General features: G+C 45.0%; 1 protein-coding gene across 3 annotated transcripts in view; it reads right to left on the bottom strand.

The window, feature by feature from the left end:
* Positions 1-464: 464 nt before the first annotated feature.
* MAJIN (membrane anchored junction protein) overlaps positions 465-14,208 on the bottom strand; it is a 45,957-nt gene continuing 32,213 nt past the window's right edge. For 2 of the 3 annotated variants that reach the window (XM_069968291.1, XM_069968290.1), the window contains 4 exons: positions 5,380-5,409; positions 3,744-3,783; positions 2,114-2,225; positions 465-637 (listed from right to left, as the gene is read on the bottom strand). In XM_069968291.1, the coding sequence (XP_069824392.1) occupies positions 592-637; positions 2,114-2,225; positions 3,744-3,783; positions 5,380-5,409 (228 nt within the window). In that variant the 3' untranslated portion in view covers positions 465-591. The remainder of the gene's footprint in view (positions 638-2,113; positions 2,226-3,743; positions 3,784-5,379; positions 5,410-14,208) is intronic. The other variant, XM_069968292.1, reaches the window with a different exon arrangement.

Here is a 14,208-nt window from a genome sequence, read left to right as displayed (position 1 = left end):
TGGTGGGAAATTAAATTTTATTACTGTCAGAGTTATTCTTTAATAGTTGCAGAATAGTTGCAGTTTTTTTACAATTTTGACCCCCCCTCCCCCCGATTTTTTTTTTCAGTTTTACAGTATGATTTATGCTAAAGTGAAGCATGTCATTGAAAAGATGTATTTGGCCTGAAAAAAATAAGCATTTGACGCTTTTAATGTGAGGAGTTAGCAATTTGCCCAAAAATCTTGTATGGGGGAAGGGGTTAGGTTATGGCACTTTAGTTAATCTGTCCTTTTGTTACACAATTTTAACTCATATCATATGCTTGTGTAGATGTGCCAATTTGCATTTAATTTGCATCACAACAATTCGGTGGTATTTTTATCTCTGTTTTCATCCTATTCTACTATTCTCTATAATTAGTCTCATATTTTCTCAAAAAGAAAAATGCAAAAAAAAAAAGAGACAATGCAAAACGTTTTGAAAAGTATTTTGAAGTTGGTCTAGTTTCTACAAAGGATAAACACATTTAATTAGGAATAAAATATTAACTGAATAGAAAGATAGCATGAATGGTTCCTCAGGGGTTCACAATTTGACCTGGTTGGGCCTCATTCAGTCTGTCCTCTCCTGAACAGGTACTTGAGCGGAGTTAAGCTGAAAACAAAGACAACATTATTAAACTAAACCCATCTGTAAGGTCATTATGAAAAGTAGCAGTCTGCTCTCCTGACATGTATGTTTCAGTAAATATTTGTATCGCCCATCAAATATTAATGTTGGAGCATCCATTCTTAGTAGTCTATTTTGTGTCATTCCTCTGTTATTCTTTCTGGAAATGTATAAATAAATTGACAACTGAGTGTAATTATTCCTCTTTTTTTGCATATGTTCAGTGTTTTCACCACATATAAGAGCTTATACTGCAACATTTTCTGTTAGCTGTGTTGTAGCAGAAACCAGGAGGAAAATATATAAAGAGCTGTTTTTAGGAAGTTATTCAGTATGTGGTTATCAAAAACACAGTCAGGCAATGACTTGCACTTGTAATATAGACCCTAAAGAGTCTAAAGAGTAGGAAACTTCTACACAGTATGTAAGAATAACTGAATATTGCAGATTTAGTAACATTCGGATTACCCGAATCCCGTGGAGAGGGTGGATACCCAAAGCCCGCTCCGTGGAGAGGGTAAATACAGCGGGAGGACCGCCTGGAAAACTGGGATACAGCCATAGCCATAGGCTGTATCCCAGTTTCCCAGGCGGTCCTCCCGCTGTATCCACCCGCTGCACGGAGCGGCCAGACAGCGGGAATCTGATGCCAAGCGTTCGGGTTCATACGAACCCGAACCTCGGCAGGTTCGGACCATCCGTAGTGCAGACTATTATATATCCTTATACTGCGTTTACACGGAGAGATAATTTGCCCAATCGAACAATTAACGATTTCAAAGTAACAATGTGTTTTTTATAACAATCAGCGTTTAGATGGAACGATATATCGTTTGGAAAAATCATTATTGAGATAGTTTTAAGATCGCCCATCTCACACATAGGGTGAATCGGTGAAAGACTGTTTACACAAAGCAATCAGCTAATTTTTATCAAACAACCAATGAGGATTTGAGAACTTGTTGAAAGATCACAACGAACGATTTCACGCTTATCGCTTGATCGTTCGCTGTGTTTACACGAGCCGATTGCTGCTCCAATGCGATCATTATCGCAAAAATTCGAACGATATTCGTTTCATGTAAATGCACCATTATGGAAAAGGATAAAGCATAGTTTATTGATTGTTATTATTTATTTTTGCATCCATGTTTAGGAGTCTAGTGGGCGAGCCTATTGAGTTATATTATCCACTGGACTCCTATAAATAGCAAAAGCAGGGATAGCATGGTGCCGATATATAAGGCCCCTTTCACACATACATTAATTCTGTCTGCAATATGGACCCATTTATTTCTATGGCCTCATACACACATACATACGTGGTACAGATGCGTGAATTGTGCCTGCAGTAGCATTTTCATGGTGGATTTATGTTTCCCTGTGGACTGTTTGTGGATTTGCTGTGAAAAGTTTGTGCAGAAAATCCGTTGTTTGTACATTTTTATCTTAATTAGTTACCTCAGTAGGAATTCCACAAAGCCCCCAGTGCTCTGAGTGTCATGATCCATAGCTGGGCACAGAGTCCCGCATAGCTTATCTGAATCACCCGATACAAGATATCCTTTATTATCTGCAACAAATTCAAATTTACGATTAATCTAGTAAGATGTCTGAAAAGAATTTCTTACCAGGCATACAGTGTCCATATTAGGATATAGTCAGAAGTCATTTTTATAGTCATTTTTACACAAGTGTGACATTTGACTCTGAGTATTGACAACTAACTTCTGATAACTGACTACTGACTTTGACTACTGACTTTGACTTCTGACTTTGACTACTGACTTTGCATACTGACTTTGACTACTGACTTTGGCTACTGACTTAGACTTCTGACTTTGACTACTGCTTCTGACTACTGACTTTGACTACTGACTTTGACTACTGCTTCTGACTACTGACTTTGACTACTGACTTCGACTACTGACTTTGATTTCTGACTCTGACTACTGACTTTGACTACTGATTACTGACTACTAACTTTGACTACTGACTTCTGACTACTGACTTTGACTACTAACAACTGACTTCTGACTATCGATCATTGACACCTGACAACTGACTTTTGACTCCTTACTTCTGACTACTTATACCTGACTTCTAATAAAATAATGTGTGATATCTGATCTCTGAAAAGTCAGTAGTTAGGTATTACAAGTTCTCATTCAGTTTGAGTTTAACTTTCACTTCAATTGACAGGCAGCCCCTAGCTTGTATCATTCAGGTAACAAAAGTGAAGTGATATCTGATCTCTGACTTGTCAGGAGTGAGAAGTCAGACATCCTGTCTCCCTTGTTGATTACATACAGAGCTGAGTTTTGAAACATTGTATTTGTTTTAGTTTTGCACACAGCTAACTCTGTATGTAATCAACAAGGGAGACAGGATGTCTGACTTCTCACTCCTGACAAGTCAGAGATCAGATATCACTTTACTTTTGTTACCTGAATTATGCAAGCTAGGTGCTGCCTGGCAATTGAAGTGAAAGTAAAACTCAAACTGAATGGGGACTTGTAATACTTGACTACTGACATCTCAGAGATGAGATATCACACATTATTTTATCAGAAGTCAAGTATAAGTAGTAAGGAGTCAAAAGTCAGTTGTCAGGTGTTAATCATCAGTAGTCGGAAATCAGTTGTCAGTAGTCTAAGTCAGTAGGCAGAAGTCAGTAGTTAAAGTCAGTAATCAGTAAATCAAAGTCAAAAGTCAGTAGTCAAAGTCAGAAATCAAAGTCAGTAATCAGTAGTCAGAAGTCAATAGTCGAAGTTAGTAGTCAGTAGTCAGTAGTCAAAGTCAGTAGTCAGTAGTCAGTCAGTGTTCAAAGTCAGAAGTCAGTGTTCAAAGTCAGAAGTCAGTAGTCATAGTCAGAAGTCAGTATTCATAGTCAGAAGTCAGTGTTCAAAGTCAGAAGTCAGTGTTCAAAGTCAGAAATCATTTATCAGAAGTTAGTTGTCAATTGAGTTGTCAATAGAGTCAAGTGTCACACTTGTGTAAAAATGATTCTTCACTCTGACTTCTGACTATGTCCTAATATGGACATGCAACAAAACAGAAGCAGCTGGGGAAAATGAGGATGTCTACTCACCCTTGTTCATGTAGGCTTCTTTGTCCTGGATTTCTTCATCCTTAATCACAGGAAATACAACTCTTAAGTTGATGCAACAGAGATTTGTGCAAAATTGCTAAAGTAGTATACCCTCTCTAAAACGTATTGTATTTTAAAGGGGTTTTCTCAACATTTTTTTAAATAATGGCTTATCCTAAGGATAGACTATCAATATCTAAATGGTACTAAAGATCCCACCTAAAAGATCAGCTATTTGACAGAGCCACGTCACCTGCAATGCACAATAAGTGAAACCAGAAGCAAGCAGCTGTGCAGTGGCAGTTCCTGCAACACAGCTTCTATTGAAGAGAATAGGATGAGTTGCAATGCTGAAAATTGCTGTGTGTCTAGTAAGTGATGCATTCATGTGCAATCAGCTTATCGCCAGGGGTTCTCAGACTTAGGTTGGGATCACAAGTAATATTTGGTCAGTATTTGTAGTCAAAATAAAGAGTGGAACCAATACAGAGAAACATTATGGCCCAGATTTGCTAAACAATATCCCTCCATTTCCTGTACACTTAGTGCAATTTGGCACTGCTGTTTCTGGAAGAAAACAAACATGTTTTTTTAAAGCCTGGTTAATCACTTTAAAGATACTCTGTCAGCAGGTATATGCGGTCCTATCTAATGGTAGCATAAACTAGTGACAGAGAAGCTGAACAGAATGATGTATCACTTACATTGTTATGTGCAGCTGGTTCAGAGATATCCTCCTGAATAACATGGACAATAGGTAGTCCTCTCCATTATGTGCATGAGACCAGTAGTCCTGGATATTCATGAGAATCAGAAAACTCTGCCCACCAGCTGCTCATTGGCAGTTATCTATCCATGCTGTAGTCACCTGTCAATCAGCAGCTGGAGGGCGGGGGAGTGGTGCGGCAAGAATCCTATTCTCCTGCGTATTAGGAAAAAGGCTGAACAGAATGATGTAAGTAATACACAGATCTGTACAGCATTTCTGTCACTAGTTTATGCTGCCCTTATTTAATGTGCCATAAACCTATTGACAGATTCCCTTTAAGACAAGGATTGTACCAATAGTGTTGCATAACCATGGCTTCAAATTGACCAAGTTAAATGAAATAGAGTAAACATGGATCTTTACAACTCAGGCCTTAAAGGGAACCAATCAGCCCAATTGAGCTAATATGGTTCCCTGGAGCAATGTATGAAGCTCCTGCAGCAGCCGCGGCACATACCGGCTGCGGGTGCAGCAGGAGCTATATACGGGGGGAAAATGACTTTTATTTCCCCTGCTCGTAACAGACACGGATGGGGAAGTAGTCATCTGGGCGGCTCCCCGCCCGTGTCTAGTCACCGCTTTCTGCCTGTCAGCGTGCTCCGCGGGAATGATTTACAGGCAGAGAGGTCCGTTACTGGCGGAGCGCGATGATAACATAACCATATTTGTTACCTCTCGGTAACAATCATAATCTAATCTGCTAATGAGTCAATGGGTGAAATTGTTCTGTGAACAGGATCAACTTTACATTATGATTTGTCTGTAAATACAACAGAGTTTCTACATTATAGAATATTTAAAACAAGTCATTTAGACCTGATCCCAGCAGATCAGTCTGTGGCTTCCATATAGAAATCCTGCACTTACCTGGGTCACCTCTGCTGGATCCTCACCAATCTGAATGGAAAATATCATATAAGCCATTTATGGGAACTCTGTTTTACATGAGCTATTTATGTTGATGTAAAGCAGACATGGTGTAAAGCACATTTATGAAAGTTTTTCAACTAATTCAGGTCTAAAACTAGAACTGCATCACAAATAAAAACAATTTGTATTTTAAAATGCTTGTTAAAAAAAGTGTTTTGGTGACATTTATGAACATAAAAAGTCAATTGGATTGAAGAATGAAAAAAATGCAGTGTATACAGCTCAATGCTAGGGCCGCTCACCTACCGGTTTACACAACCAGGAATGACAGCCTGTCACGCTGCTTGGTTGAACAATCCCTTTACTCATACATGTGAATGGGGTTGCACTGTGACCCACCACCGTATTGCATTTTTGCAGAGCTACCCCATTCACTTACTGTATGAGTGAAGGGGTCACACGACCAAGCTGCACGACAAGTAGTGCAGTGCTGTGATTCCTTATTGTGCAAGCAATATTTTCTGTATGTCCCCAGCCTAAAAGACACATGATTTTTTTAAGCATTAAAGGGGTTGTCCGGCGATAAAAAATTATTCACAGAATAACACACATTACAAAGTTATACAACTTTGTAATGTATATTATGTCTGTGAATGGCCCCCTTCCCCGTGTCCCCCCACCCCCCACCCGTGTACCCGGAAGTGTGGTGCGCTATACATACCTGTCACGTGCCGACCACGGTCTCCGATCCTCAGCAGTGACGTCTTCTTCGGGCGGCCAGCGGATCTTCCCGAGTGCTGGCCGCCCTCTGCAGCGTCATCCGAAGCTCAGCCGCGATTGGCTGAGCATAACTGTGCCGCGTCATCAGCCGCTCAGCCACTAACCCGCTCCCTCCCCCGGCGGCCATCACATCCAAGATGGCCGCCGCCATCGCTGTGAACAGAGTATATCTGTTCACACCGATCGATGGTAATGTAAAAATGAATCAAAACCCCATGCTCTCCGCCACCGGAGGTAGCGGAGAGCATGGGGCAGTGATCGGGGACCCCAGTCACCCCCGTCCCCCAGTCACCCCCCCCCCTTCCCCATATACTCACCTGATCCTGGGAGGTCCTTCCTCTTCGGCATCCTGGCTGGTTCTGATGTGCGCATGCGTCTCAGAACCAGCCATCTCTGAAAATTTAAAGTGACAGAGACCAATTTGGTCTCTGTCACTGAACTATGATTACTGTGATAGAAAATATCACAGTAATCATAGTAATATAGTGAAAATAAATGTGTAAAAGTGCAAAAAGTGAAAAACATACAAAAAAATAAAACACACACTTTTTATTATAGTAATAATTGCAGTTTACTCCGAAATTACCCCTAACCCCCCCCCCCCCCCCCCCAGATTACCCGTAACCACCGCAGGTTGCCCGTAACCACCCCAGGTTGTCCGTAATCATGTCAGATTGCACGTAACAACAGCACGTTGCCCGTAACCACCGCACGTTGCCCGTAACCACCGCACGTTGCCTGTAACCACCGCACGTTGCCAGTGACCCCCTCCAGATTGTCCGTAATCACCCCAAATTGCCTGTAACCCCCCCAAATTACATGTACCCACCCCAGATTACCTATAAGCACTTCAGTCTATCCGTAACAATTCTAGATTGTCTGTAACCCCCCCATGCCAGATTACATGTAACCCCCCAGATTACACGCAACCACCGCAGGTTGCCTCTGACCACCACACGTCGCCTCTGACCACCACAAGTCGTCTCTGACCACCGCACGTCGCCTTTGACCACCGCACCTTGCCTCTGACCACCGCACCTTGCCTCTGACCACCACACGTCGCCAAATTGCCAATGATACAGTACAAAGAGTAAAGGAATTGGCACTCACCCAGGATGTAAAATCTTCTTTATTGTAGTAATATCTCCATTAAAAAAAACGCAGGGAGAGGGAGCTTGGCAATCAGGTCACAGCGACGCACGTTTCGTGTTCAGCTGAACACTTCCTCTAGCTGGCGATTGACAGCATCATGTTACACATCACATGACTATAACTCCATCCCTGGGTGACGTACAAAGCACAATACATGTAACTTCGCAAAACATTAAAAACATTAAAGGAACACGTGTAGCTCGTTTCTATCGTTCAAGCCTAGTGGACCTAGCGCTTCAAAATAGGATATGAGGTATGCTTCTCTTTGTAACAATTTAAGGTGTCTGTCTCCACCCTCCTTGGAGAACCCAATTCTCTCTAAGCCAGCAAACCGTAGAGCATTACGATCCCCACTGTGTACTTCTCTCATGTGGGTTATCATTCTCATGGACCCTTTACCAGTAACTAATGAGTGGCAGTGTTCCCTAAAACGTTTGTTTAATTGCCTTTTTGTTTTGCCGATGTAATAGTACTGACAAGGACAAAACAAAACGTATACTACATAAGTACTTCTACATGTGATTAATTCTTTCACTCGTCACTCTTTACTCCCGATCTTTAGATAATTAGCAGAAATGAATTTATTACAGTGTGTGCAATTGTGGCATTTCTTGTTACCTTTTGGTGAACCTTTTTCTAGCCATGTTTCTTGTCTCTCTGCACTACTCTGACTTTTCAACTTATCTGCTATTGTGTAATTACGTTTATATGTAACAATAGGTCTTACACTGGTTTTTTCTTTGAGTGCTGTATCACTTTGTAAAATATACCAATATTTGCTGATAGCGTTTTTTATAGCATTATTCATGGGTGTATTTTCAAAAGAAAAACAAAACCTGTCTATTTTCTCATCCCTTTCTCTTTTTCTTCCTTTCATTAGTTGTACTCTATCTTTCTTTTCTGCTCTCATATAGGCTTTATCTAAGACGTTTTTGGGGTACTCTCTTTCTTCTAACCTAGTAAGCAGTTCTTTTGCTTGCTTCTGATATCCTTCTGGTTGGCTATTCAATCTCTTGAGTCTTAGAAGCTGTCCATAAGGTATGGCCTTCTTTACTGTCAGTGGATATGAACTCTTAAAATGAAATAAGGTGTTACTAGTGGTGGGTTTTCTGTAACCCTCAGTTATTATTTTACTTTGTTCAATCCTCACCATTACATCCAAGAATTCCAGGCTCTGATCACCAAAGTTTCCTGTAAAAGACATATTCATAGTGTTTGAGAGAAGTACACAGTGGGGATCGTAATGCTCTACGGTTTGCTGGCTTAGAGAGAATTGGGTTCTCCAAGGAGGGTGGAGACAGACACCTTAAATTGTTACAAAGAGAAGCATACCTCATATCCTATTTTGAAGCGCTAGGTCCACTAGGCTTGAACGATAGAAACGAGCTACACGTGTTCCTTTAATGTTTTTAATGTTTTGCGAAGTTACATGTATTGTGCTTTGTACGTCACCCAGGAGTGGAGTATATAGTCATGTGATGTGTAACATGATGCTGTCAATCACCAGCTAGAGGAAGTGTTCAGCTGAACACGAAACGTGCGTCGCTGTGACCCAGTGGCGGATTAAATGTACCCTGGGCCCCGGGCTGTCCACCCAACCTGGGCCCCCCCCCCCCAGTCAATTCGCCCACATTATAATCTGCTACTGCGCCTCCCCCCCCCCACACACACTGTCCCCAATAAACACTGCCTGCCTGCCTCCCCTCCCTGCTGGCCCCAATAAACATAATGTTTGGTCCCTTGCTGCTACCCCCAGTAAGCATTGCCCACCCCACCTCCACTGCCCCCAATAAACATATCGCCACCTCACCTGGTCCCCTGATGTTGCCCCCCCCCCCAAGGTCACAGCAGCACAGAGGATGTCAGGAGAAGAGGGTGCTGATCTTATAGGAGAGGTCCAAGCAGCACAGAGGATGTCAGGAGAAGAGGGTGCTGATCTTATAGGAGAGGTCCCAGCAGCACAGAGGATGTCAGGAGAGGAGGGTGCTGATCTATAGGGGAGCTCCCAGCAGCACAGAGGATGTCAGGAGAGGAGGGTGCTAATCCTATAGGAGATAGTCCCCCTTTATAGATGGTCTCCCTCTTTCCCCCCCTATAGATGGCCCCCTCTTTCCCCCTTATAGATGGTCCCCCTCTTTCCCCCTTATAGATGGTCTCCCTCTTTCCCCCCCTATAGATGGTCCCCCTCTTTCCCCCTTATAGATGGTCCCCCTTTTCCCCCCTTATAGATGGTCCCCCTCTTTCCCCCCTTATAGATGGTCCCCCTCTTCCCTCTCCCCCCTTATAGCTGGTCCTCCTTTCCCCCCTTATAGCTGGTCCCCCTCTTTCCCCCTTATAGATGGTCCCCCTCTTTCCCCCCTTATAGATGGTCCCCCTCTTTCCCCCCTTATAGATGGTCCCCCTCTTTCCCCCCTTATAGCTGGTCCCCCTCCCCCTCCCTTATAGATGGTCCCCCTCTTTCCCCCTTATAGATGGTCCCCCTCTTTCCCCCCTTATAGATGGTCCCCCTCTTCCCTCTCCCCCCTTATAGCTGGTCCTCCTTTCCCCCCTTATAGCTGGTCCCCCTCTTTCCCCCTTAAAGATGGTCCCCCTCTTTCCCCCCTTATAGATGGTCCCCCTCTTTCCCCCCTTATAGATGGTCCCCCTCTTTCCCCCCTTATAGCTGGTCCCCCTCCCCCTCCCTTATAGATGGTCCCCCTCTTTCCCCCTCTATAGATTGTCCCCCTCTTTCCCCCGTATAGATGGTCCCCCTCTTTCCCCCCTTATAGATGGTCCCCCTCTTTCCCCCTCTATACATGGTCCCCCTCTTTCCCCCCTTTATAGATGGTCCCCCTCTTCCCCCCTTATAGATGGTCCCCCTCTTTCCCCCCTTATAGCTGGTCCCCCTCCCCCTCCCTTATAGATGGTCCCCCTCTTTCCCCCTTTATAGATGGTCCCCCTCTTTCCCCTTTTATAGATGGTCCCCCTCTTCCCCCTCTTATAGATGGTCCCCCTCTTTCCCCCTTATAGATGGTCCCCCTCTTCCCCCCCTTATAGATGGTCCCCCTCTTTCCCCCCTTATAGATGGTCTTCCTCTTCCCTCTCCCCCTCTTCCCTCTTATAGCTGGTCCTCCTTTCCCCCCTTATAGCTGGTCCCCCTCTCCCCCCCCCTTATAGCTGGTCCCCCTCTTCCCCCCCCCTTATAGCTGGTCCCCCTCTTTCCCCCCCCCCCTTATAGCTGGTCCCCCTCTTCCCCCCCCCCCTTATAGCTGGTCCCCCTCTTTCCCCCCTTTCCCCCCCCCCCCCTTATAGCTGGTCCCCCTCTCCCCCCCCCCCTTATAGCTGGTCCCCCTCTTCCCCCCCCCCCCCTTATAGCTGGTCCCCCTCTTCTCCCCTTTATAGAAGCCCCCCCAGTCAGTAAATAACACACAAATAACAAAATACAACTCACCTACCCTGCGTTCCCCCGTCGATCCTCTCTCCGTCTGCAGTCTCCGGCTGATGCGCGGCTGCCGGGGGTGTCCCGTCCTCTCCCCGGCAGCGCGCGCATCACACAGCTCCTAGTGCCGCCTGGGCCCTGACTTCCGGTACGTGCGCCCCCAGAAACAATGCTTGCGGTCACAAGAGTGCAGTGGCGAGGGGGCCTCCCGGGCGGCATTATAATGTGGGCGGCAAGGCATGGGCCCCCCCGGAGCCTCGGGCCCCGGGCGGCCGCCCAAACCGCCTACATTATAATCCGCCATTGCTGTGACCTGATTGCCAAGCTCCCTCTCCCTGCATTTTTTTTTATGGAGATATTACTACAATAAAGAAGATTTTACATCCTGGGTGAGTGCCGATTCCTTTACTCTTTGTACTGTATCAGATTTGGACTTCGCATGATCAGAGCACCCCCATATAGGATGCATTTAAAGTGTCTAGTGTGAGTTACAATAGCGGGCCAAGCCTAAGCAGTAGTGCCGAGTACATTTTCTTCTGGAGACCAAATTGCCAATGACCCCCTCCAGATTGCCCGTAACCATGCCAGATTACAGGTATCCACCTCAGATTACCTATAAGCACTTCAGTTTATCCGTAACCACCCCAGATTGTCTGTAACCACCCCAGATTGTCCATAACCATACCAGATTGTCCGTAACCACCCCAGATTGTCCGTAACCACACCAGATTGTCCGTAACCACCCCAGATTGTCTGTAACCACCGCAGGTTGCCCGTAACCACCCCAGGTTGTCCGTAATCACCCCAAATTGCCTGTAACCACCCCAAATTACATGTACCCACCCCAGATTACCTATAAGCACTTCAGTCTATCCGTAACAATTCTAGATTGTCTGTAACCCCTCCAGGTTGCCCGTAATCACCGCAGGTTGCGCATAACCACCCCAGGTTGCCCGTAATCATGCTAGATTACATGTAACCCCCCAGATTGCACGCAACCACCGCAGGTTGCCTCTGACCACCGCACGTCGCCTCTGACCACCGCACGTCGCCTCTGACCACCGCACCTTGCCTCTGACCACCGCACCTTGCCTCTGACCACCACACGTCGCCTCTGACCACCGCACCTTGCCTCTGACCACCGCACCTTGCCTCTGACCACTGCACCTTGCCTCTGACCACTGCACCAGATTGCCAATGACCCCCTCCAGATTGCCCGTAACCACGCCAGATTACAGGTATCCACCTCCGATTACCTATAAGCACTTCAGAGTTTTTGATCTGAAGTGTGTTTTTGTCTCAAGTGTGGGACTTTAATATTCTGGGACTTTAGATTCGGGGAGTTTTAGAGGAAAACTAATTGTTTATTTGCTTTTGAACACATTGTTTGCTTTTGTTGCTTGTTTGTTTTTTCTTTCTTTCTACATAATATCCCCATATAAATGAGCGCCATGTTTGACAATGCGGCCCAATGTACATCTTGTGCGATGTATGCAATCCTTGATCAACCGATCGAGGGTGCATACCATTGTGGGAGATGTGTGCATGTTGCTGGTTTGGAAGCCCAGATCCTGGATCTAAATGAGCAGCTGCAACGATTAAGATGCATTAGCAAACTGGAAAGGGGTCTGGTGCTCACTGAGCAAGCGCTCCAAGGGGTAGATGGGGGAGAGAGTGATAGCATGGAGGTACAGGAGGAAGAGGCAGCTAGTTGGGTCACAGTTAGAAAAAGGGGTAGAGGGAAGAGTGTGAGGGAGGCCAGTCCTGATCTGGCACACCCCAACAAGTTTGCCAAATTGGCGGATGAGGGGGATGTTGATTTAGGGGTGGCATTGCTGCAGCAGGACACTGCCTCTGAAAGCCAGGGGGGTGTCTGCTCCAGTAAGGTGGGAAACAGGAGTTCAGGGCAGGCCAGGCAGGTACTGGTAGTGGGGGACTCAATTATTAGGGGGACAGACAGGGCAATCTGTCACAAAGACCGGGATCGTCGAACAGTGTGTTGCCTTCCTGGCTCTCGAGTTCGTCACATCACGGATCGGGCTGACAGATTACTGGGAGGGGCTGGCGATGACCCAGCAGTCATGGTGCACATTGGCACCAATGATAAAGTTAGAGGTAGGTGGCGGGTCCTTAAAAACGATTTCAGGGACTTAGGCAGGAAGCTTAAAACTAGGACCTCCAAGGTGATATTTTCCGAAATATTACCTGTACCACGAGCCACACCTGAGAGACAGCGGGAGATTAGGGAGGTAAATAAGTGGCTCAAGAGCTGGTGTAGGATAGAGGGGTTTGGGTTCATGGAGAACTGGGCCGACTTCTCGGTCGGTTACAGGCTCTACGGTAGGGACAGGCTGCATCTCAATGGGGAGGGTGCAGCCGTGCTGGGGGAGAAGATGGCTAAGAGGTTGGGGGAGTGTTTAAACTAGGGAAGTAAAGACAAAGTAGATGGAGAGCTGGGCCTAGATTATGGAACTGGGGGTGGAGCGGCGGGAGGGGTTAGAATAGTCACTAGTGATAAAAGGAAAGGGAATATGGACAAATATATTACATGTATGTATACTAATGCTCTAAGCCTCACTAATAAAGCTGAGGAATTAGAACTCATACTGGTTGAAGAGAAATATGATATAGTGGGGATAAGCGAGACATGGCTGGATGAGAGTTATGACTGGGCCGTTAATATCCAGGGTTATAGTCTATTCAGAAATGACCGTAAAAATAAGAAAGGGGGAGGGGTCTGTCTATATGTTAAATCATGCCTTTAGCCTATTCTGCGGGAGGATATATGTGATGATAATGTGGAGTCTCTTTGGGTAGAAATAAGGGGAGGGACGAAGAATAATAAAATTCTTATAGGAGTGAGTTATAAACATCCAAGTATAGTGGAAGAATCAGAAAATCTTCTTATAAGACAAATAGATGTGGCAGCGAAGCAGGGGGAAGTCATTATTATGGGGGACTTTAACTACCCAATTATCAACTGGAAAGCAGAAACCTGCAGCTCCAGGAAGGGAAGCGTGTTTTTGGAAATAGTAAAATATAATTACCTTTCCCAACTAGTGCAGGAACCAACAAGAGGGGGGCACTCCTGGACTTAATCTTAACCAATAGGCCCGACAGAATATCAAAAATAGAGGTGGGGGGGTCACCTAGGTAATAGTGACCATAACATAGTAAGTTTTCAATTATCCTTCAATAAAATTATTAGTAGAGGGGCTACAAAAACATTAAATTTCAGGAAGGCTAATTTCCAAAAACTAAGAGAGGACCTTGGGAACATAGACTGGGACAATGCCTTCAGAAATAAAAGTACACAAGAGAAATGGGACATATTTAAGAGCATCCGGGGTAAATCGTGTGAACGACACATACCATATGGGAATAAACGTAGTAGAAATAAGAGAAATCCAATGTGGTTAACTACAGCTGTAAGGGGTGCAATAAATGATAAGAAACAAGCATTCAGACTACTAAAA

Source organism: Dendropsophus ebraccatus, chromosome 4 (assembly GCF_027789765.1).
Source record: "Dendropsophus ebraccatus isolate aDenEbr1 chromosome 4, aDenEbr1.pat, whole genome shotgun sequence".
In the NCBI taxonomy this organism is placed as follows: domain Eukaryota; kingdom Metazoa; phylum Chordata; class Amphibia; order Anura; family Hylidae; genus Dendropsophus; species Dendropsophus ebraccatus.
This window is presented reverse-complemented; position numbering and strand designations above follow the sequence as displayed.